The sequence below is a fragment of the Xenopus laevis genome, chromosome 1L (genome assembly GCF_017654675.1).
Source record: "Xenopus laevis strain J_2021 chromosome 1L, Xenopus_laevis_v10.1, whole genome shotgun sequence".
NCBI classification, from domain to species: domain Eukaryota; kingdom Metazoa; phylum Chordata; class Amphibia; order Anura; family Pipidae; genus Xenopus; species Xenopus laevis.
In genome coordinates, this window is record NC_054371.1 from 76,553,226 (window position 1) to 76,576,143 (window position 22,918).

A 22,918-nucleotide genomic window follows, 5' to 3' on the forward strand; every position below is an offset into this window, starting at 1 on the left:
ATATTAGAAAGATTTTTTTTGATTTTGCACAGCCTATGTATTTATCCAGATTTTCTTTTCACACTGAACTATTCCTTTAAGGGTCGAATAGTAAATTAGAATGTAAAAATTTTTTTTTGGTGTCAAAATTCACACATGTTAACTAAAAAGTCAGCTATTTCGTTCTACTGCGCATGGATCTGCCCTGTGAAATTTGAAGAAAGAAGAAGCCGGAAGAGGATTGCTCCATGGTGCTCTCTGGAATAACCCCGGGCCGGTGCAGTTTTCTGCCGATAGGAGCACTGGCCCGGGGTTTCAGGTAATCACTTGGGGGTGCCTAACATTTGGCACCCCCAAGTGCAAGATGACTTTTTCTTCTCCTTTAAATCTGCCCATAAAAGTTAATTTAAGGTTCAACCACCCCTTTGTGATGCTTAGCTTTTCAACACATTACTGTTACTGCACCTTTTGCTGGTACAGTAAGTTTTGTATAGTAAAGAATTTCTAGCTTTAGTTCTCTTTTTAGCTAAAATCACGAAGATCTGCACAAAATTACTACTCAAAAAAATAAATATTTCCAGTTACAATACTTATACAATTTAATTTAGCACCTGATGGAATACATTTAATATTTTTGCATCTTTGCACATAGAACCCTAGGCACGCTTATTGCGCTCCATTTTGGAGTGCAAAGACCTCTACATTTTTCAGGGTCATAAATTACTCTGGGCTAGAGTCTAAATTAGGGTCTGTTCATGCCATGTTGAAAGCCATGTGACGAATTATATAATGACTGGAAATTGTAATATATCTGTACTAATGCGTGAAGGAAGAACTTTTACACATATAACACAAAAAATATAAAAATAAATTTGGAGTCATTTCATGTGACACTGCAAGTGGTGCTGAACTTCCAACAAATTGTTTTTGTGTGATTCTGAGTGCTAAAATTCAACAAAGATTAAGGAGCCATACATTGAAGGCAAATAATTATCCGGGGTAGAGACTGGTGGGAGTTATTTAACAATAGCTTTACAGCACAACATAACATATTGTTGTTAATTAAATAAATTATATTTCCGAACAGCAAATCCAATAATTTTGCCCCACTGGGAGCAACCCCTCGTTCATTGCATTTAAGCATTGCCCTAGATTTTGTTGGGGAAATGCTGTATACATTTATGTGAAGAATTAATAAAATTTTCTGGGAATTTTATTAGAAGGGAAAATGAGATTGGTTTATGTTATATTAAACTAATTAGTTCTTTAGGGAAGGTTAGCAGATACCTACAGTATCTTGTAATTACTTTCATTGGGCTAATAAAAGAAATATAACTAGCCTGTTATGAATGCCTTGTGGCGCCATGCGCTAATCAAAAATACATTTTTCATTGGATTTTAGGTTTCTTGCCTTCTGATATATTTCTTTAAAAGTTATGGTTTCATCAACTTGTTAACAGTGCATCTGGTTATTCCCTGTAACATGCATGTTTGCTTCATTTTACTTGTGCCACAAGTAGGAAGTAGCAGTTAAGGTTCATATGAAATATTCTAGTGCCTTCTATTTGTATTGCCTATAGCTACTCATGTACCAATAGCACTGTCAACACAGACCAGTATTTTTCTTACATTTTGGGACGGAGACTAATTTCAAAGGGTTTACTATATGCATATATATTTCCTAGGCTTACTAATACTTTGTGGTTTCTAATATTGAGATGAATGTGTAATTCATTTCCAATAGATTTTTTTGGTATGCGTGATTCTTTTGAGTCTTACTGTATATACAGTGCTTAGTTGTGTTTAACCCAATCAGTGCTTTTTTCTTTCTTTTTCATATTGTGCTTTTTCAGGATAGCAAAAGCATTTTTTATGTACAACCAACTCTTTTTAAATCTGCATGATTTTTTTGTAACAAGATATATGGCTGTTTAACTCTAATTGGTTGCTGTGAGCATCACCACCGGTGATGTTTGTCTCCATTGTTAATAAATATGACCCTAAGGGTGTTATTTATCATATTTCATAGTTTTTCCCCCAATGAGTAGCTTTATATAGAGTTTTTCATGTTTTCTGTCATTTAATAAAAGTGGAAAATTCGTGTTTTTAACATCATTGAAAACAATTTTTTAACTATATTTTAATTTAAAAAAAGTTCTATTCATAGAACAAAAATATTTGACTGTTGAAAAATCAGCCCCTAAGGAGGTGCTTTATCAATGTTTTGATGTTTTGATTCCAAATTATGCTTTCAAAAACTCATCTAAAACATTTTTAAACTCGAATGTGAAACTTCAGCATCGAAAAGCCGCTGAGTTCATGTAGAAGGCAATGGGAGCTGTCTATGGTAGAGTCCTGCGCGGGTCCATTTTTTGGAACCCGTACCCGCAACCTGCCATCTCCAACCCGCATACTTACCCGCTGCCCGACCCACAAGTACCTTATCCACAACCCGGACCCGCTGACCATCAAGAATCCGGAAGTGCGGTCATTGTAAACCGGAAGTGACATCATCGGAAGTAGGCGTGATCAGAAAAAAAGGGGAAAAAAGGAGTATAAATCGCTATTGAGAAGACCCGCAACCCGCCGTTTTTTGGGGGTACCCTACCCGCTGCAGGACTCTAGTCTATGGCAAATTTAAAGAGGTTTTTTTTCAATGCAATGGCAAATTTAAAGGTTTTTTTTAATGAGGTATTCAATTTTTTTTCACAATTTTATTCAAACAAGTGTCTCCTGATTGCATCAACACCAAATATATGTTGTTTTACGTTGATTAGATATTACATTAACTTTTATATGCAAGCAGTTGCAGTGATTGCCCTTTCATGTTAAAACAAAAAGCAGATGAATACAAGACCTACATAATTTTTACTAGACGTATCCATTTTACATTTCTTTTTGCCAATTATGATTTATGATCATAAAAACACAGACGTTTTGGTTGCCCCTATATTCACAGTAATTAGCAGAGACAAGGACAAGAGGTGGGGAAGGTAGTATAAAAGAAATTTAACTTCAGAGCAACCAATGAATCTTTTAATTAATTATTTTAATTTCAGTAGAGAATTAAATACTAACATTTGCTATGGACCACTAGTCCTGATATATAAGTATATATGTATGTGTGTGTGTATATATATAAAAAGTCCAAAGACCTAACGCACACCATCCATCAGTTAGTTAAAGATTAGATCATCTACCTGGGTGCTAAAAACGCTGTATTATCCACTATCCAAGAAGAAAGGTGCACACCAGAATTTTTAATAAGTTAAAGCTTCATGTTTATTAAATAAATTAAAATGTATATATATATATATATATACATATACATACAATTATACACCATGCTTATTTATGCACAGACATGCAAGATCCTTGCTGTTTAGTGGTGCACTGTCCCCACCTACAGACACCAGTCAAAAATTGCAGTTCATTCATTTCTTCTAGTTTCGCATAATGCATAAAATTTTTTGGAGGTTTCTTAAACCGCTAATAATCAAACCACTAATAGATTAAAGATGTTTTTGTTTTGTTGCTATCTTTATCGAACACAAAAAGAAAACATTAACATAGAAAACGTGCTACATTCTTATAGTCAGTGCAAATGATTCCTGGTATTTGCTTTCATTTTTGCACCAAAAAGTATGTTACTCTGTTTTAGGTGAAATTATCTTCATTTAAGAAAAGAATCCGTAAAGCAGAGATTTACTTAAACAGGGGGTCTTACTACTGGGAATATTTTAGGTAAAACACACTTTATTTATTCCAAATTTAAAATAAACATACATATTAAAAACTGGACATAGCAGCAATGTGTTAGGTGTAGCATCAATCCATTTGTTTCACTAAAGGTAAAGATAATAACACATTTAACTCAGTACCCGGGTACTGTTAGGGATTCAAAAAACATTTCCATGCAAATTATACTAGTAGGTGATAAGTATTATTCAATCGGAAATTTATGCCCAATGCCCCAGTTGCCTTCTGGCATAAGCAAAAAATAAATAATTTCACAAAATTGAGAGCCTACAATGAAGGCAACCACCTGGCACTGCACAATCCACCCCTAAAAAAAAAATTCAGAATACAAAAATCCACCATCTCAGACTTGTCAAGTCAATGGGAGAGGCACCTATCTCAATTTGAAGTTATCATGGTCTGTGCTGTGTTTAGCCCGAAAATCCGACTTTTTAGTGTTTTTTGTTCAAAAACTTGATAAAATCGAGCTATTCGGAGAAAAAGCCTGAAAAATTAGAATAATTTGACTTTTCACTCACTTTTGTCACATTTTTCCAGGATCCGATTAAATCGAGTTTTTCATTAAAAAGTAAGCTAAAATCGGGCATTGGAGTTCGGTCCAGATTTCAGGCTTGGCACAATGGAGTGGTTAAAACTTTAGTTTTCGCTGATTCAGTTGCACAATATTGGAGTGTGAATCATGGCTCTGCGGATCCCTCAACTGCCTGGGAGGCTTTTAAGGCAGTTTCCCGGGGTACCCTAATGGCTGCAGTGGCCAGAGCTAGAAACACCTCAAAAGAAACTCTACAACACCTAGAATCGGCATTTGCCCAATCTGAAGCGGCCTATGTTGACAATCCCACGCCACAGACGCATGGGGAATTTGCTGCTCTTAGGCATCTCAATTTGCATAGGATAGAACTGACTAAAAAGCAACTTCTACACGCCACCAGCAGTACGTTTGCATATGGTGATAAAAACGGCAAGCCTCTAGCTTTCCTAGCCAATCCTCCCAATGGTGCTTCTGCTGTCCCCAGGATACTCTCCTCATCAGGGGAAATGTTGACCTCCCCCCCTGAGATAGCCTTGGAATTCAGTAAATTTTACTCCTCTCTCTACACGTCTACTGCGCATTACTCTAATGCTGACCTTCATGAGTATCTTAATGGGATTCCCATTCCGAATATTTCACCTCAGCCAGCAAAGTACATGGATTCCCCGATCTCTCCTCTCGAGATTGCTGAAGCCATTCTATCGTTTCCCTCCGGCAAATCCCCAGGCCCGGATGGATTTGTTATAGAATGGTACCGTATTCATATACGCGAGATAGTCCCCAAATTGCATGAGACCCTGATGTATGCCTTTGAAAATTTCTCTCTGCCTACAACTTTCTCAGACGCGATAATTGTGGTCATCCCCAAACCAGGGAAGGATCCTACACTGTGTTCCTCTTATAGACCAATCTCATTACTCAACATGGAAATTAAAATTCTTGCCAAAATTTTAGCTAAGCGTCTTGTTAAAGTTGTATCTACGGTGGTGGAACCTGATCAGACGGGCTTTATGCCTTCTAAATCAACCAGCTTTAACCTGAGAAGACTATTCCTTAATTTACAACTAAAGCATGAAAACATGGGCTCCAGGCTAGTGGTCTCATTAGACACGGCAAAAGCATTTGACTCTGTGGAATGGCCGTACTTGTGGGAGGTTGTTACTAGGATGGGTTTTGGCCCTTCCTTTACGAAGTGGCTTAAGCTGATGTACAGTGAACCAAGGGCATCCGTCAGGGTTAATGGCATTACTTCCATTCCGTTTCACCTTACTAGAGGTACTCGTCAAGGGTGTCCTCTCTCCCCACTCATATTTGCGTTGGCAATTGAACCCATGGCCATAGCTATTAGGCAATCTCAAAGAGTACGGGGGTTCATTTACAAAACAATTGAGGAGAAGGTCTCACTATATGCAGATGATACGCTCCTATACTTAGCAGACCCCCATCAATCACTCACCTCTGTACTTGGGATTGTCAAACAATTTGGTACGTTCTCAGGCCTTCAAATTAATTGGGACAAGTCCATTCTATTCCCCCTTGACGGACAACTTCCAGTAGAGATGGCTGCGGACTGTAACCTAACAGTGGCAGACCATTTTAAGTACCTAGGTATAACGGTGCATAAGGATCCGACATTATTTTTGCAGCATAACCTTTACTCCTTACACCGTAAATTTAAGGACACACTTGCACACTGGACCAAACTCCCTCTTACGCTAATAGGCAGAATAAATATATGCAAAATGATTTATCTTCCTAAATTTCTTTATATACTGAGTAATACCCCCTGCCACATACCCAAGCAAGCCTTACATGATATAGACCGAACGCAATCTGAATTTATTTGGGGGAACAAAACACCCACACTTTCCAGAGCCACTCTTAATGCTCCGCAAGATCAGATGGGACTGTCCTCTCCCAATTATGAGCTATACTATTTTGCCTCCCAGGCCTCACATGCAGCCGGTTGGAAAGTGTTCGACGCTGATAACCCGGCGTCCATAATAGAGGCACTGTATCTTACTTCTGTTGAAAGCCTGCACAATGCTTTATATAGAACTCGAAGGGATCTTGGCCCTTTACTGCCTGTAATGGATGCCACTAAGAGGGCCTGGGATGCAACTGTGCAAATCATTAAAGCTGCTACTACTCTATCTCCAGATTCACCTTTATGGGGTAATAGTAATTATCTACACTTAGTCGCATTCTCAGAGGTGGGAACGTGGTCTAAATTTGGTCTTAAGCGGCTGTCTCAAGTTTATGCTGATGGCACTTTTCCCTCACTACCTCAACTTCGCCAGATCCTCTCTCTGCCTGACCTGTCCGAATTCCGATATAACCAGATCAGTCATCTTTGCTCAGTACAGTTCCCAGCCCATCCTCTGCACCTACAATACACAGGGATAGAGGAATTGATATCTCAACCCGCCAAGGCCAAGCTCCTATCCAATGCATATAAGCTCTTAATTTCTAAAAGATATGATCCCCGACCCAGGGTGAAGTATAAGTGGGAGAGTAGTGGGGTCTGTATTGACCCGGATGATTGGGAAGAAATCATTGACAACCTATATGTCCCATTAGTGAGTGTTAGAGATAAGCTTATACAGTTTAAGATCACGCATCAAACATACCTCACCCCTCAGAAACTATTTACGATGGGGAAAGTAGCTTCGCCCAGCTGTCCAAGATGTGGTGCTTCTGTCGCTAATTTCATGCATTTAATGTGGGATTGCCCAGTGATATTTAGATATTGGAGGGCAATTGTGAGCTTCATGGCTACTGAACTGGATCTTCCCCAGATACTTAACCCTGCTACCTGTCTGCTGGGTCTCCTTGACTCCGTGATACCTAGAGTAAACACTAGGTGCCTGATGAGGTTGCTTTTCTTTTACGCAAAAAAAGTTGTTGCCCTGCACTGGATGGGCCCATTGCCACCGACCCTGAATAGTTGGATTGGACTAATTAATTCGCAACTGGAATTGTACAAGCTCACCTACTTAGCACGCGGATGCCCGAAGAAATTTGAGAATATTTGGAACCCCTGGCTCGAGTCGTCAGCCACAACGTCTACCTAGTGATAGTCACTTTTTCAGCCGTACCCCTTTCTCTACTTTCCCCTTCTTTCTTCCTTCTACCTAGCTTTACTTCCTTTTTTTTTTTTTTTTTTGTTGAAACTCAATAAAAATCAATCTTTAAAAAAAACTTTAGTTTTATTGCTGTAAAGTAAAGGGTTGCTATGTAACAATAAAATTTAAATCTTAACCATTGCAAGCCTGAAATTAGGAAGGGCAAACCTGCTTGTATGAATGTCTATAATGCATTGGCACAAGAGATCTGTGTTTGAAATATTCCCATGGAATATTGCCAGGACAAAATGCTATGAAACATCAGAAATGTAAATGCTTGCCAGGGATAGACTGCCAGGGCAAAATCCATGGAAATCTGATAAAGGTTTATGGCTATATCTGTGGGTATGCCACACACAGGAGATTGTTGGCAAAGGATCTGAGGCATAAATCAATCACAGTTCATGTGTAAAAGCTTTCTGTCCAGGTGACTTTTTCCTGGGAAATTACACCAGTACATATACTTAATGCACAGGCATAACACAGACATTTTACTACTTTTATTTGTCTGTGTATTACATTTTACAGCACCTTATAAACACAAGTAAATGTACAGTGCATGATGCAGTGACTGGGTTTGTTCTGATTCAGAGAGTCTGTATAAGCTATGTAAAGTTACAGTTCATCTCTACAGATTCAAATGCAAGTAATCTGATGCTAAAAAAAAACAACATATGGAAATAATCGTTATTGTTTTCTGGAGTTTGAGATCAAGCACATATATTTCTGTGGATCCTAGCAGTCTACATTCACTCAACAACAACTCAATGCCTTTGAATGCCAATTCCCCATGTTGGATACCTTTTCAGTACACTTTGTTCTAAATGTAAGTGCTAGCAGCTACATCAAGACCATCAGTAGCTGATAATGATACCAAGCATATTCAAGATTATCTTTGTATCTCCTTCTTCAGTTCTTCAAAGATCTTACATCTGGCTTATGAAGTTTTGCAAGGCTTGGAGTATATGAATCGACACCGAATGGTCCATAGATCACTTGCACCTCACAATATTCTTCTAGATGGAGAGGTGAGAACATCATTGTACTGTAAATAAATTGTACTAAAAAATATAATGTATAAGAAAACAATTCGCAAAAGTCATTGTGCAGTAACACGTAGCAATAAATGTGTGACTTGGTTATTAGTATTTCTGCACTAACTAACAACTAATTATCAACATTTCAAAATGCTGCACTCTTACTTGGACCATGCTGTAAATTATAGTTCACGCATTTTTTCGGACCATTATTGCTTTTTATTCTGATTCAGTTCTTGTAGCTTATCTTTATAAAGAATTTACATTTCTTATTAACTGGCTACACTGTAAACTCCTTTTCATTTTTCTCATATTTGTTCTAGGGACATGTCAGACTGGCTAAGTTTGGGCTTTATCATATCACAGATCATGGAGCTGATGTTGATTTTCCAATAGGGTAAGAAATTTTACTTTAAATAAAATGGCAGACGAATCACAGGACATGCCATATTATGGAATTTTGATGTTTTTAGCCCATATTTACTTCATTTCATTTACCTTTTCCTGCATTGTGACTATTTTTTTTGCATTATCCTTTTAGTTTAGGGATCTGTTTACCCTAACTACTGTGAATTAGTTTGGTCTGCTTTCTCCTCTCTAACTCTACAGTAAACCCCAGTTAACGGTGTCTCATCTGAAACAACTTTTATACAGATCCAGTACACTAATCTTTTGATGTCTCCATAATTGTCTAATAAATGTAGATCAAATGTTCCACACAGTAGTTGACCACTTTGGCTTAAAAACTGAGTACAGGTTTGGGATCCTTTATCCAGAAACCTGTTATCCAGAAAGCTCTGAATTATAGGAAAACCATCTCCTGTACACTCCATTATAAGCAAATTATTTAAATTTTTAAAAATTATTTCCCTTTTCTCTGTAATCCTAAACAGTACCTTGTACTTGATCCCAACTAATAGAATTAATCCTAATTGGAGACAGGGCAATCATATTGGATTTATTTTATGTTTAAATGATATATTAATAGACTTATATTATAGAGATACAAATTACAGAAACACCCCCTAATCTGGAAAACCCCAGGTCTGGATAACAGGTCCCATACCTGTATTATTTTTGGCATTTTGCTTAGGATTCCTTTGTAAAAGTCCTTCTGAGGGGCACAGTACTTTGATCCAAAAGTGTCTGATAACAAAGCTCAATAACTTGGAGTTCATACAGTGTTCATACAGTGTAAAATGAATTGCATTCTTTCAGAAAACCATTTTAGTTATAATACTAAAGGTTCATTTTGACTTTTTCCATGATGGTTATATTTATAATTTGCATTTGTAGGCATTAAAATAGGATTTTTGTTACTCACCATTAAATCCATTTCTCTGTGGTAGAAAGGGGGACACAGGGAACAAATGTGTTTAAGCTCCATCCTCCAGGAGGCAGGACACTTGATGCTAATTTGAAAAGGGTATATGCCAGCCCACTCTGGCTTACCCCTACACTTAACTCCTCCTACGATCAGTTGGTACCAAAGTCCGTATAAGATAACTCTGATAACTTGGATAACTTAAACAACTAATAAGGCAGAACGTAGAACAGGAAATCATTCCCAACATGGCCATTAGGCCGGCAAAACAGCCACAACTTATACAGAGTCGGAAGCCCTGTGTCCCCCTTTCTACCACAGAGAAATGGATTTAACGATGAGTAACAAAAATCCTATTTTCTCTGTTGTCTAAAGGGGGACACAGGGAACGAATGGGGACTTAACAAAGCAACCCCAGACACAGCTGGTTGGGATACCATAGAGATATCTGCTTTACTGCACTACTGAATGCAGAACCTTTCTGCCAAAGGCGTCCAATTTGGTGTTCGCATTATTTTAATCAATATTGGTATAACTTTATATACATAAAATGCATGCGTGTTTGCTTTTCATTTACACCACTTAGATACCCTTCATACCTGGCACCAGAAGTGATTGCTCTGGGAATCGTAAAGCCGACAGACCACACACAGTGCGAAAGGCCTCTACCTTCAGGTCCAAAATCAGATGTCTGGTCTCTGGGTCTTATATTGTTTGAACTGTGCATGGTATGTACTGTAGCATGTAACCCTTGATAATTAATCCATTTAATTGGCTGGCTCAGCAAACAGTGTGAATATGTCTGAGGATTCTTTTTCAATATTCTGGAATTTTATCTATACCCACCACTTTCTTACCCAATTTATATTGGCCTGGTGGAGCAAAGTTGCAGTATCCTACAAACTCTGCTGATAAAAAGCTGGCCATATATATGGGGATCCGCTCGTTTGGTGAGGTCGCCAGACCAGCGCACCTCTCCACGACATTCCCACTTTGAGATGGGCGATATTGGGCTTATCTGACTTTCGCCCAGATATCGATTGGCGAAGCCCATCTGAGGGCCCAATATACTGTCCAATAAACTGCAAATGTAATCTGTCAGCAGCTTATATCTGCTTGTGTATGGGGGCCATATCTATCATTTGTTTTATTTTACATTGTTAACAGGAAACACTGAGTTAGCATAGCAATGATAAATGACAGTGCAGGTTTTCAAGACTTTTGAGGCTGGAAGTGTGCTGAGCACTCAACATGTAAAATGTATATTGTGTTTCTCGTTGATACATTTATTTGGCCATTTATTCTGTAGTATCACCTGAAACAGAACGAAGTATAATGAATTGCTTTTTTTTTATAAGCACATTTAGAAGCAGGTACCTTCTGCAAAATTCCATAAAATTATAATGCACTTTTATCACCGTTATGCTCCATATGCAGAAAACACTTGATTTCATTTCAGTGGGTGTAAAACACATTCTTGGATCCCATTACATTGCTCTGCTGTATACACAAAGCAAACGGTCAAGTGGGTGTTAAAATTGCAGACATCTGTATACAAAGAAACCTTCACCAGCTGCAACTTACTTTTTGTTTCTCTTTTAGGGAAGAAAGTTATTTCAGAGTCTGGATGTATCTGAGAAATTAAAACTAATTCTTACATTAGGTATGTAACTGTTTCAAATGTCTTACTCAAATATGGGTAAACATGATGGAATAGAACTGCATAACAGGTCCCATACCTGTACTGACGAGGAATTTAAAGAGATTTTGAATCCTTTTTTACATATATCATAATATTGTCTTTGCATACTATTACTATACTATTTGCATACTATTTTAAATTTTGTCATGAAAGTATTTGCCTGATGCATTTACATTACCTATCTGATCCCCCTTGTTCCTCTATGAGGGGGCTGCCATATTTGTGAAGGGAGAATCAGGTTTGTAGCCTTCTGGGGTTTTTTTCAGTTGGTTTCACTCGAAAACTCAATTAATAAGAGTGTTTCGAGTTTTTTTTTCCACTGAAAACTTGATTAATTCAAGTTTTCGGGTTCTTCACCCCAAATTCACTGATTCAAGTGTTTTCTTAAATTAAAATATTCTTTTTTCTTAAATCAGACAATACCTCATTCAAGGTTTAAAAAAAACCTTTACAAACCTCTAAATCTCGACCTTTGATAAATAACCCCCCTGTCTAAATCAAAACACATGTGCAACCTGTAACCTGATTTCTGTTGTCTTGTGCAGTCTCATGAATGTATTTATTTTTTAAATACATTTTTAGTGAAGTGGGTATAACTTATGGATATAACGATGGCCATACTGTCTATATTTTTTTCTTTTGGATCTCAGGTTGTGTTGATGACATCATTACCGTACTTAGTGAAGAACATGGGTGTGTAGATATTTTAAAGGTAAGTGCTGTCTACTTAGAGAGATACTTGTGATTCTTATGTGTAATAATAATCGCCAGCTTTTATGGATTTGTATATTAAACATATAGCTGTGTAGAAATTCCCCTGAAATTAAAATGAAAAGCTTATATATTGCTACAAATTTGTATATCATAGAATAATTGATACTGGCTCTAAAAATTGGACACTGCAGGCTATGCTTTTTTTATAGTATTGAATTGATATATAGTTCAGTCATTATGTAAACCCTGGTATTGGGTATGTGTGCATGCACATGACTATATATTTTAAGCAATTGCCCTGTATGCCTTTGAATGGAATGCTCATCATGCTGTTGCTGCACAGGTTTGTATGGTATTGTCACACCAATGAAGGTTATGGCACTCAATTAGATATATCCTGCAATTTAGTTGGAGACCAGACCGACACAGCCTAGAAATCTGTGGCAACATAACACTGGACTCTATCTCTACAAGATGCAGACTTGAAGAGATAGACTTTATTGATCACACATTATTAGTAAAAAAGCAAATAAAACATATAGGAAGGCCAGATTTTTTTCCCTAAAAAATTTAAAAAAATTTAAAAAAACAAAACATAATTGTGGGTAAAAAAAAAATTATGGCAATATATTTTCTTGGATTAATTGATGGCTTCTCTCATACTTTGACATTGAGATATAATGGACCAAATTCAATCCCAAGACAAAACGTTATTTTATGGTTTATCACATGAAAACTTATGGGCAAGAAAAGTTTCTCCTAATTTTGTTCCATGCTGGTTACACTTACAATCTTTCTTGCTGGTAGAAACAAAAAAATGATTCAGCATTAATATTTTGCAGATGTTGGAGGCCAATAAAAATTTTCCATCCTGTCTGATTGACGAGGCGACTGATATCCAAGGCTTTTGCCAATATGGGTCGCCTCATCTACCACCATGTACACACTTATGTGGGTGCATGTATGGCCACCTATAGAGTTTTTTGTGAAAACAGTGAGATAAATTGTGTATTTGAATTGCATCTGGCTCTATGTTTACATCTGGAATTAGGAGATAATTTTTCTCCTCAACTTAAATCTGACCCAATATATAGAGGCGGGAGTTTATCACAAGGACTGACCAATACTGTTTGTCACTTACAGACTGTCCCGGAAAATACCTTAGTCTTGTTGCGAAAGTGCCTCACATTTCATCCTACAAAAAGGTAAGTCATAGTGGGAATAGCTGAATTACGTGGTAGCTCCTTAATTGGAATGATGATCAGCCATTTGTATTAAAATATTATTGCTATTGCTATTTAACATTCACTGATCTGTTACTTTGCAATAGTTACAATACCACCTAGTATCTACTCTCCTCGCTCTCCAACAGAACAGTGCCACAGCCTATGGTTTGTACAGTTTATACTGCAGACAAAGCAGCTAATGTTTGTAATAAGACTCCCAAGTCCTTACAGTCAACGAGAAGAGCACTACACTCCTTTTTCCACAACTTAAGTCATACTCTCTCTTATTGTCAATAAAGCAGGAAACTTGGGGCTAGCATGCATTATGCTTCATCATGGTCCTACCTACTAGTGCTGTCCCTTGCTGGCTGGCCTTAGAGATGCCATGACTGCATCTTGGATACCCGCAACTTTAATATTAGTTTTGTTGGTAACAATATAACCGTTATTATGAATAGCAGGTTTGTTTGCAGGTTATTTGCACAGGTTTCACTTAGTATGCAGGTATGGAGGCATGTGTTGTGTTTGTGTATATATTGATATCTAATATGATTATTTTACTGATAACTATCGATTTCACTATTTACATTTCAAGATTCTCTACTTCAACAGCAGAGTTCAGGGCCTTAATTTCCCTGGTTGTTTTTAAGTAATTAATATATATATTAAATTACATTTAGAGGTGGTCACAATAGCAGTGCAGTCAATATACACATTAACATAGTTAGGTTAAAAAAAAGACACATGTCCATCAAGTTCAAACTTTATAAGTCTATATATATCTATATCCTGCTTAACTGCTATTTGATCCAGAGGAAGACAGAAAACCCCATTTGAAGCCTCTCCAATTTGCCTCAGAGGGCAAAAAATTCCTTTCTGACTCCAAGATGGCAATTGGGCAAATCTTTGAATCAACTTATACTATGAGCTATAAAGCCATCCAACCCCTTCTTAGAGCTATCTAATGTATCAGCCTGTATGACTGATTCAGGGAGAGAATTCCACATCTTCACAGCTCTCACTGTAAAAACCCCTTCCAAATATTTAGACGAAACCTCCTTCTCTTCATCGGAATGGATGACCTTGTGTCAGCTGGAAGAACCTACTGGTAAATAAAGCATTATAGAGATTATTGTACGATCCCCTTATATAATTATACATCGTTATAATATCAAGTGTCCTCTTCTCCAACATGAACAACCCTAACTTGGCCAGTCCTCATAGCTAAGATTTTCCATACCTTTTACCAGCTTAATTGCCCGTCTCTGCACCCTCTCTAATACAATAATGTCTTGTTTGAGTACTGCAGACCAAAACTGCATGGCATATTCTAGATGGGGCCTTACCAGCGCTCTGTACAGTGGAAGAATGACCCTCTCCTCCCGCAAATCTATGCCGCTTTTAATACAGCTCAAGACCTTATTTGCCCTTAAAGTTTAATAAGGAAAAATTTGTTTTAGTTGGATCTTTGTTGATAGTGTTCATAAAGGGGTAGTTGACCTTTACATACATTTTTAGTATGATGTAGACAGATATATTTCTTGATTTTTTTTAGCTTTTTGTTTAGCAGCTATGAAGTTGCTATAGAGTTCCTATGAGCTAGGTCTACCCTAGCAACCAGGCAGCCGTGGTTTCAAATAGAGACTAAAATATTAATAGAAGATAGCCTGCACAAAAAGTAATAAAAATTAAAGATGCAGAAAAGAAAGGAAAAAACCAAAGGCTAAAAAAGAAAAAACTATAACAAGGTTAACTTAGCATGTTATATATAAAATAAAGATAATGCTTCAGCACATTGCCATAGAAGGCTTACCGACTAATGTATTTTCATGTTATCTGGAAACAATTGATGACACACCTAATCTTTTTTTTTACTATTTTTTTTATTTATAATCCTGTGAAGACCTACCTCTGCGGAATTGCTTGCTGACAGTGTATTCAGTGACGTGTCCCCTTTGTACATCCCCTTTCGCAAACCGGTCGGTCTATTTTCATCTGCTTTGAGATGTGCTGATCTGATACTGCCTGACGATATTAGTCTCTTATGTAAAGGTACAGTGACTTATTGATTTTGTGTTTTGAAATGTATCCTTCGCTTTCTTTTCGTCTGAGGTTGGATTTCCCTTTGTGATAGTCTTGGGATTTCTGCCCATGGGCCCATGGTGTAAAAATAAAGGCCTGCTTCTACATAGTGGTATGGCTTTCCCATAAATTAGTTCTGCTAGGACCAGGGTTAACATATAGATAGATTAAACACTGGCATTCCCTTTATTTTATATACCGTAAGTACTGTAATAAAATCATTTTAGCAAAGGGTAAAAAAAAAGTATTTTAAAGAACCTTTGTCATGAGCTCTTGACAGAAAATTAAGCTTTTATCAACCCTGGGCCAGTCATGAAACAGATAATATTGGTCAATTACAACAGTAGGGCAAAAATAGACACAGTCATGGTGCAAACTGACGACATTCATTAAAGGGGATGTTCACCTCGTATGATGTAGAGAGTGGTTTTCCGAGACAATTTGCAATTGGTTTTCATTTTTTATTATTTGTGTTTTTTGAGTTATATGCTCATTATTCAGCAGCTCTCCAGTTTGTAATTTCAGCAATCTGGTTGCTAGGGTCAGCATTACCCTACTAACCATGAATTGATTTGAATAAGAGACTGGAATATGAATATGAGAGGGCCTGAATAGAAAGATTAGTAATAAAAAGTTGCAATAACAATATATGTGTAGCCTTAAAGAGCATTTGCTTTTTAGATGGAGTCAGTGAAAGCTGGAAATAGTCCGAAGAGGAAGGCATATAACTAAAAAGTACAAAAAATAAATAATGAAGGCCAATTGAAAAGTTGCTTGGAAATGGCCATTCTATAACATATTAAAAGTTAACTTAAAGGTGAACCACCACTTTAACGCTACTTGCATCCAAATCCATTGGTAAATGCACACTGCTTCCTGGTGTGAATCATGCACAAGTGCACCTATTTGTGCCGGAAAAACCTGGGGCTCCCGCAACCTTGAAGGTAGTCGTAGCTCCAGGATTCCTACAGCAGCCTGTGTCATTAGACCCAGTGTATTTGCACCAAAAGAATCACACACAGACGTTTTAACACAGAGCACCAGAAATTAAGCAGTCTTGAAATTTTGGTGTAGTACCATCTGATTCACATTGAATTGCACTTGGCACACTGTATTTGCTGTTATAAATAACACTTTAGAACTCTGATATAGTTAAAGTTACTTGAAAGGCATATTATAGTGACCATGATAATTGATGGTGTATGAAGACTGGTGCTACAGAATTTCACTTCTGTCTCTCTTTGAAACTCTCCTGTGATTTATAGATGAGGACAGTGACTTCCTGGCAGAAAGATCTATTGAAGAAGTATATCACCTGTGGTGCTTGGCAGGCGGCGATCTAGAGAAAGAACTTATGAGTAAGGGCATCATTCGATCAAAACCACCTATATGCACTTTACCCAAGTAAGTAGCACAATATAATATGTTAGATGTGTAGACTCCAGTTAGTCTTTAAAGGGGATGTAAAGGCAAAAAATTAAAATCCCATTTTTACTTTCTTTAATGAAAAAGAAATCGATCTCATATAATTAAAAAAATGTGTACCGTTTTTATAAGAAACCTGACTGTATGCAGTGAAATACCCCCTTTGTTTTACTTGCTCTGACTGCTGTGGATAGGAAACTTCAGATGGCCCCTAACTGCTCTGCAGGGAAACGATCATACTTTCAAAGAGCAGGGGGAGCTCTCCTCACCTTACTTCCCAGCCGTGTAGAACTCAAGCAGCTTTGTTTGTTTCTCTGTAGAGCAGTAGGCGACTGTGTAGAAATTCGTATTGGATTTTATTTTTACCTTTACATCCTCTTTAATGTTTCCAACTCCAGTGGCAGGGCCAAAGATCATGGGGCCAGATTTAAACAGATAAACTGGGATTCTCATTGAAGGATTATTTTGCTGCAGCCACTGGTTCTGCAGTTGGAGAAAGTTTGTTTAAACAATACAAAAAATATAAAATCCGCATTAGATCACATGACAACACAGAACCCAGTGCAGTCTGCATATTCTGATTATTAATCAGTCTTGATTGCTGTATCGGCTTCTGCTGCTTGTGCTGTTTTGATAATGTATGATGATCCTTAAGTAGCAGCACAGACCACACTGAGCATGTGCATGGTTTGGTCTTGCATAGATGTTTAACAAAGTTACAAGATGGTGACCCCCCTGTGGCCAACTTTGAAATGATAAATCATTTGTTTTATTAGGCTTCTGGTGCTGTAAGTTCATGTTTATGTTTGTATACAAAATACAGCATTTCTAGCATTATTCTATTTTAGACTTTAGTTCCCATTTAAAGGTCTTTGTTTTTGGCTGATAAAGGCCCCCAGATATTGGTCCCAAGTATTTTTTCACCTTGTTTATGGTACAGGTACGAGATTCGTTATCCGGAAACTCGTTGTCCAGAAAGCTTTAAATTACGGAATGGCCGTCTCCCATAGACTTTATTTTATCCAAATAATCCTAAAAATGTCAATAAACCATAAATAAAAATTGAAGATCAATTACAAATTTAGAATATCACTCTCGACATACTTAAAGTTATATTTATGTGAAGATCCCTCTTAAGAATACATTACAATTTATTTTCTCTAAGCCCAGGGTTGGATGTTTTTCTGATTTGTGTTTTCAAACAGTATGCCCATGCATCTGTTGACAACTACTATTATGTAAATGTAGATATTCTTCCAGTTAAATGCATATAAATGAGCTACAATGAATTGAGCTACTATTCAGTACATGTTTATAAACATAAATGTTTTATTTGGTTTACTCAATTTGTTTCCTTTGTAGTCTTCTCCTTGAAGATGGTGAAAGCTTTGGTCAAGGAAGAGATAGAAGCTCCCTGCTGGACGACACCACAGTGACCCTATCATTGTGCCAACTCAGAAATGTAATTTTTTTTATTCTAAAAATCTTTTCTTTCTTGTTCTCAGAGTATTTGAAACAAGACAATTTAATACTATACAAGCAATACAAAATCCATGTTTTTGCAGTAAATGTTTTTGGTGCAGATTTCTTTAAATAGAGGTTTGGCAGAAAATGAATACGGTGGATTTACTTGAGTGATGCGGTGTACCACATTTTCCTAGAAATTACATACTATTCATCTGAATGTTTTTATTGCAATCTTATTTATCTAAAATAAAAATAAGGTGATACCATTGTTACATAATTATCTCAGGACACTTTTAATACTGAGCTTTAGTGCCAAGTGAAAGTCTCTCATCTGGCCCAACCTAAAGCTTATACCTGATGTGTCTTACCTCTTAATGTAGTCAAAGAGCAATGTAGTGAATATATTTAACTCTAAGGGGCCGATTTCATAAAAATCACAGCCAGTTCTGACTACAAAGTAACACAAATAATTTGCGTCATTTGCTGCATTTTTCTTACACTTTCTTTGATTGCAATTTCCTCATTCCTGATTTTTATGGAATATGTGCAAAATTGTGGGAAAAGTCTGTGGGAAATATGCTCCTTTGGGGGTAATGTAATAAAAGGAGCAATGTTTGCTACAAGGCTAATCATCTATAGCAATGAACAAGCATAAAACATTTACTGGTCATCTGTTTAAAAGACAAGGAAAGTTAATAACCAATATGTAATACTGTATATCCGTAACAAACAAGGGTGCTTAAAAGAGCATTTCTTATTCTTACTGCAGAGCTTTCTTTATGCCCCTGGACACTGCAATCACTGAGGGGCAGATTTATAAAAATGTGAGATTAGAGGTCACAGCAAAAAAACATATTCTATTCATTACTATGGCATTTTTAGAAGTGTACAGTATTTATCAAATGTGAGTTCTATCTTTCACCCATTGATAAATACACTTCTAAAAATTCCATAGGAATAAATATAAAGTGGATGAGTTTTTTTGCTGTGACCTCTAGTCACACATTTCAATAAACCTGCCCCTGAAATTTGCCTCTGGATAACAGCAGCGTATTAACTTTATTGTAACTAAATCTCCTAACCAGGGAGGGAACGTCTACAGACAAATCTTCCCAAGCCTGCACATGCTCCCTGGCTCACAGATTTTTTTGTTTCAGTCCCAGCAATGATGTGCATTTTTTTATGCACATCAACACTAGTGTATGGTCATTACAGATGGCGACCACAATCTCAGATAAATGAGCTCACTGTTACGTTGCGGTTTTGGAGAATTGACCGAATGTACAATGGAAAGGTGCTTTATACCTATGATTAGCAAGTAAAATGTTTTGATACATTTTATTCTATTTTAAATGCAAACATCTTATTGTTTATTGGTTACTGCACCTGGGCAGACGGTATAGCGGGTTGGTGTCTTGCAAGACACTTGCTCTGATCCTGAGCATACATGCACACGTAGAACTTCTGTTATAAAGCTAAGTATGGCTGATATTTATTTTGTCAGGAGGCAGTAGAATACAAAACAAGCAAATATAGTGATGTAATCTTCCGAAAAAATATCAATGCAATATTTGGAACCAATAGTTGTAAACACAAAAGTAAAAAAGAAAGAAAATGTAATTTTTTTTTTTTTTTGTAACTGTTCTATTAAAACAGTGTCCGTCTGCCCCTTGCTAATTCTTTCATTAGGCAAATTTGGTTTATATCCCATTTAAGTATTGTTTTGATGTACCAGCCATTTATTGGTTCTTTTTATACTAATATGATGTTTATATTTGTTTGACATTTTTAGAGGTTGAAAGATGTCCCAGGGGAAGCATATTATCCATTATTAGGCGAAGAGTGAGTATGCATTGATATTTTTACCTGTACAACAAATTGGTACTGTCCAGTGAGAAGAAACTAATTTGAGAATTTTGAAAAAGGCTTCAAATATTTCATTAAAAATTAAATGCTGTGGCAGCCTGTCGGTATCAGCTGCCAAAATCCTAAAGGTTTAATGTAATTAAATTACACAAAAGCTGTGAATATCCTGTGAAATATATTTTTTAAAACAGTCAATTATAATAGATGCATACGGTACCCCATGATGAAGATTATGTGGATACTGGAAGTTGTGACAAATTATAACACTATGAATAGACTTGGTGACTTCTTATAATTTGCTATAGGGGGTACATTATTCTCTGTACAAACTGTGCAAAAATGTGCACATGTTTTTTTTTTTTTTGTTTTGTTTGGATCTATAAACATTTGAAACACTCCAGGAACCAACTTTAAAGGAACGAAGGCATTCTGGTAATGATCAACCTATTGTTTTGTTTTTAAATACTTTTATAAATACTGTTATGGAATCTATTATCCTGAATGCTTGGGACCTGGGGTTTTCCAGATAAGTGGTTTCTGTAATTTAGGTCACAACACAAAGCATTAAAACATTAAATAAAATTAATATGATATTTTTGCCACCAATATGGATTTATACTGCTTAGTTCGGATCAAGCACCATGTATTGTTTTATCATTACAAAAAAAAAAATGATTTCCTTGAAATTAACTCTATGGGAAATGGCCTTCTTGTAATTTGAAACTTTCTGGACATCAAGTTTCCTGTTCAGAGATGCCATAGATTAAACTCCTGTATACTTTTTATTTTATTCATGTGACTGGAAGCTGCTTGCTACTTACCATGCCGCCCTAGGCCTGGGCCTAGGTGGCCTTTCCACAAATCCATGCATCTATATGCACTGTAATTATCAACGAAATTCATTATACTTTTGAGGGCATTTGACTATTTAAAAATCTACACCCACAAGGGTAAAGAATTAACAATAATGGAATCATTTCTAATACTGTTCTATGTGATACCCTTCCGTTAAAATTAATGAAGCATTATAACATAAGACGGTTTTTGATAATGCCTGTAAACACTTCTTGCAAACTGACAACATATGGGCGATTATTTATGCTCTTTCTTTCTCTGTATGTGGTATGAAATATCACATAAAACTGAAATATATAAAATGACATTACTGGCTTTGGATAAAGTTTTATATGGTTTTGCTATCATTTTTGTTTTTCAGCCAATCCAACATACCACATTCTGGCAGCAGCAATGAGCTGTCCACCTCAGCCACTCTTCCTCTGATTATTCGAGAGCGAGACACTGAATATCAGCTAAACAGAATTGTTTTATTTGACCGGTTGCTGAATGTAAGTCTTTGATTTAATTCATTTCTCAGTGCTGGGGAATCCAAATTCCACAAAAAAAAAAATTACCAGTCCTGTGAAAAGAATTGAGATGATACATTTTATTAGGACACAAATTATATTTTATTTTTTAAGTGTGATATTTTAGTTAAAGGAGACATAAACTTTCAATAGCCTTGCTACTCTACCCATATATAAGCCCTGAGAAATTTCAAGCATATTATCAGGGGTTAAGTCACTCCAGCAATCATAGAGATGCACCAAAAAAATTCCAAGCAGGGCTTGAATATGGCTATCAATGCCATAGTTTATATACTGAACTTACATACTGAGCTTAAAGTGTCAGCTTGTCAATAGCAGCAGTAGTCAGTACATCTTGGAAAGTGTCTGCGACACCCACATGCTCAGTGGGCTCTGAGCAGTTGTTGAGAAGCTTAAGTGTAGAGGTTGACGCAAATTAACAAGCAGGTTGGCCTGTAATATAAGATGATGCTACAGGGCTGATTATTAAACTGGTTTCTGTGCTGCCATTTACCAATAATCTGTATTAATTACTAATTAGCCTTATATTGTGACAGTTATATTATATATGTAGATAATATTGTGAGAGGGTCCCTAAGCTCTGTAAGTGACAGCAGCACAGAGCATGTGTAGTGAATCAGCAGAAAAGAAGATGTGGAGCTACTGGGGCACATATCTTTATTACTAAAGGGTTGTGGCTGCCTTGGGCTGGTACAGCAGCCCAAAACATAATGTACAACATTTCTAGCCTACTTCTTTAGTTAGACTTCAATTCTCCTTTAATTGAAGCACTAAAATTCCTGCCTTGTGCACACATAGTTTCTTATGATCATCACCAAAGCTATTAGACATTTTTTTATAGCTCTGGACAACAAAACAGCACTATATCTCTCTTCTGAAGTTTAATATTGACTTGCAAAAACTGCACAATAATATCAGTGTTAGATTCCAGCAAGTTGACTGGCATAGGGCTAGTATTTTGAATTTTCTAGCACTAGCAGTTTATTTTGAGATGCATACTTAGAAAGGATGGGGGTGCAAATTAGTCTGTTGTTTCTTACCCTGGATGTCTGATTTGTGCCAAAGAAAATTATGTATTTGTTGCAAGACCTGAGAGCAATGTACAATTTTTCCTTAGCATATTTTCATTACTTTTATTGAATTTTTTAAGACCTGCTGGAAGGAGGATTTTTTTTATGGTGGATATAAGGACTTTTTAGTAAAAGGTTATTACATAAACTGTGTACTGTTGCAAATTATAAAGCTATAAAAAAAAATTTTCAGTGGATACGGCACTACATTCTTTTATTTCGTTT

At 36.6% G+C, this 22,918-nt stretch overlaps 1 protein-coding gene across 1 annotated transcript in view; it reads left to right on the forward strand.

Annotated features, from left to right (window-relative positions):
* tbck.L (TBC1 domain containing kinase L homeolog) overlaps nucleotides 1-22,918 on the forward strand; it is a 156,674-nt gene that overhangs the window by 47,000 nt on the left and 86,756 nt on the right. The window contains 11 exon segments of the mRNA NM_001093662.1: nucleotides 8,309-8,423; nucleotides 8,756-8,829; nucleotides 10,343-10,484; nucleotides 11,359-11,419; nucleotides 12,109-12,170; nucleotides 13,316-13,377; nucleotides 15,302-15,450; nucleotides 16,746-16,884; nucleotides 18,268-18,367; nucleotides 20,165-20,214; nucleotides 21,455-21,584. Coding sequence (NP_001087131.1) covers nucleotides 8,309-8,423; nucleotides 8,756-8,829; nucleotides 10,343-10,484; nucleotides 11,359-11,419; nucleotides 12,109-12,170; nucleotides 13,316-13,377; nucleotides 15,302-15,450; nucleotides 16,746-16,884; nucleotides 18,268-18,367; nucleotides 20,165-20,214; nucleotides 21,455-21,584 — 1,084 coding nt within the window.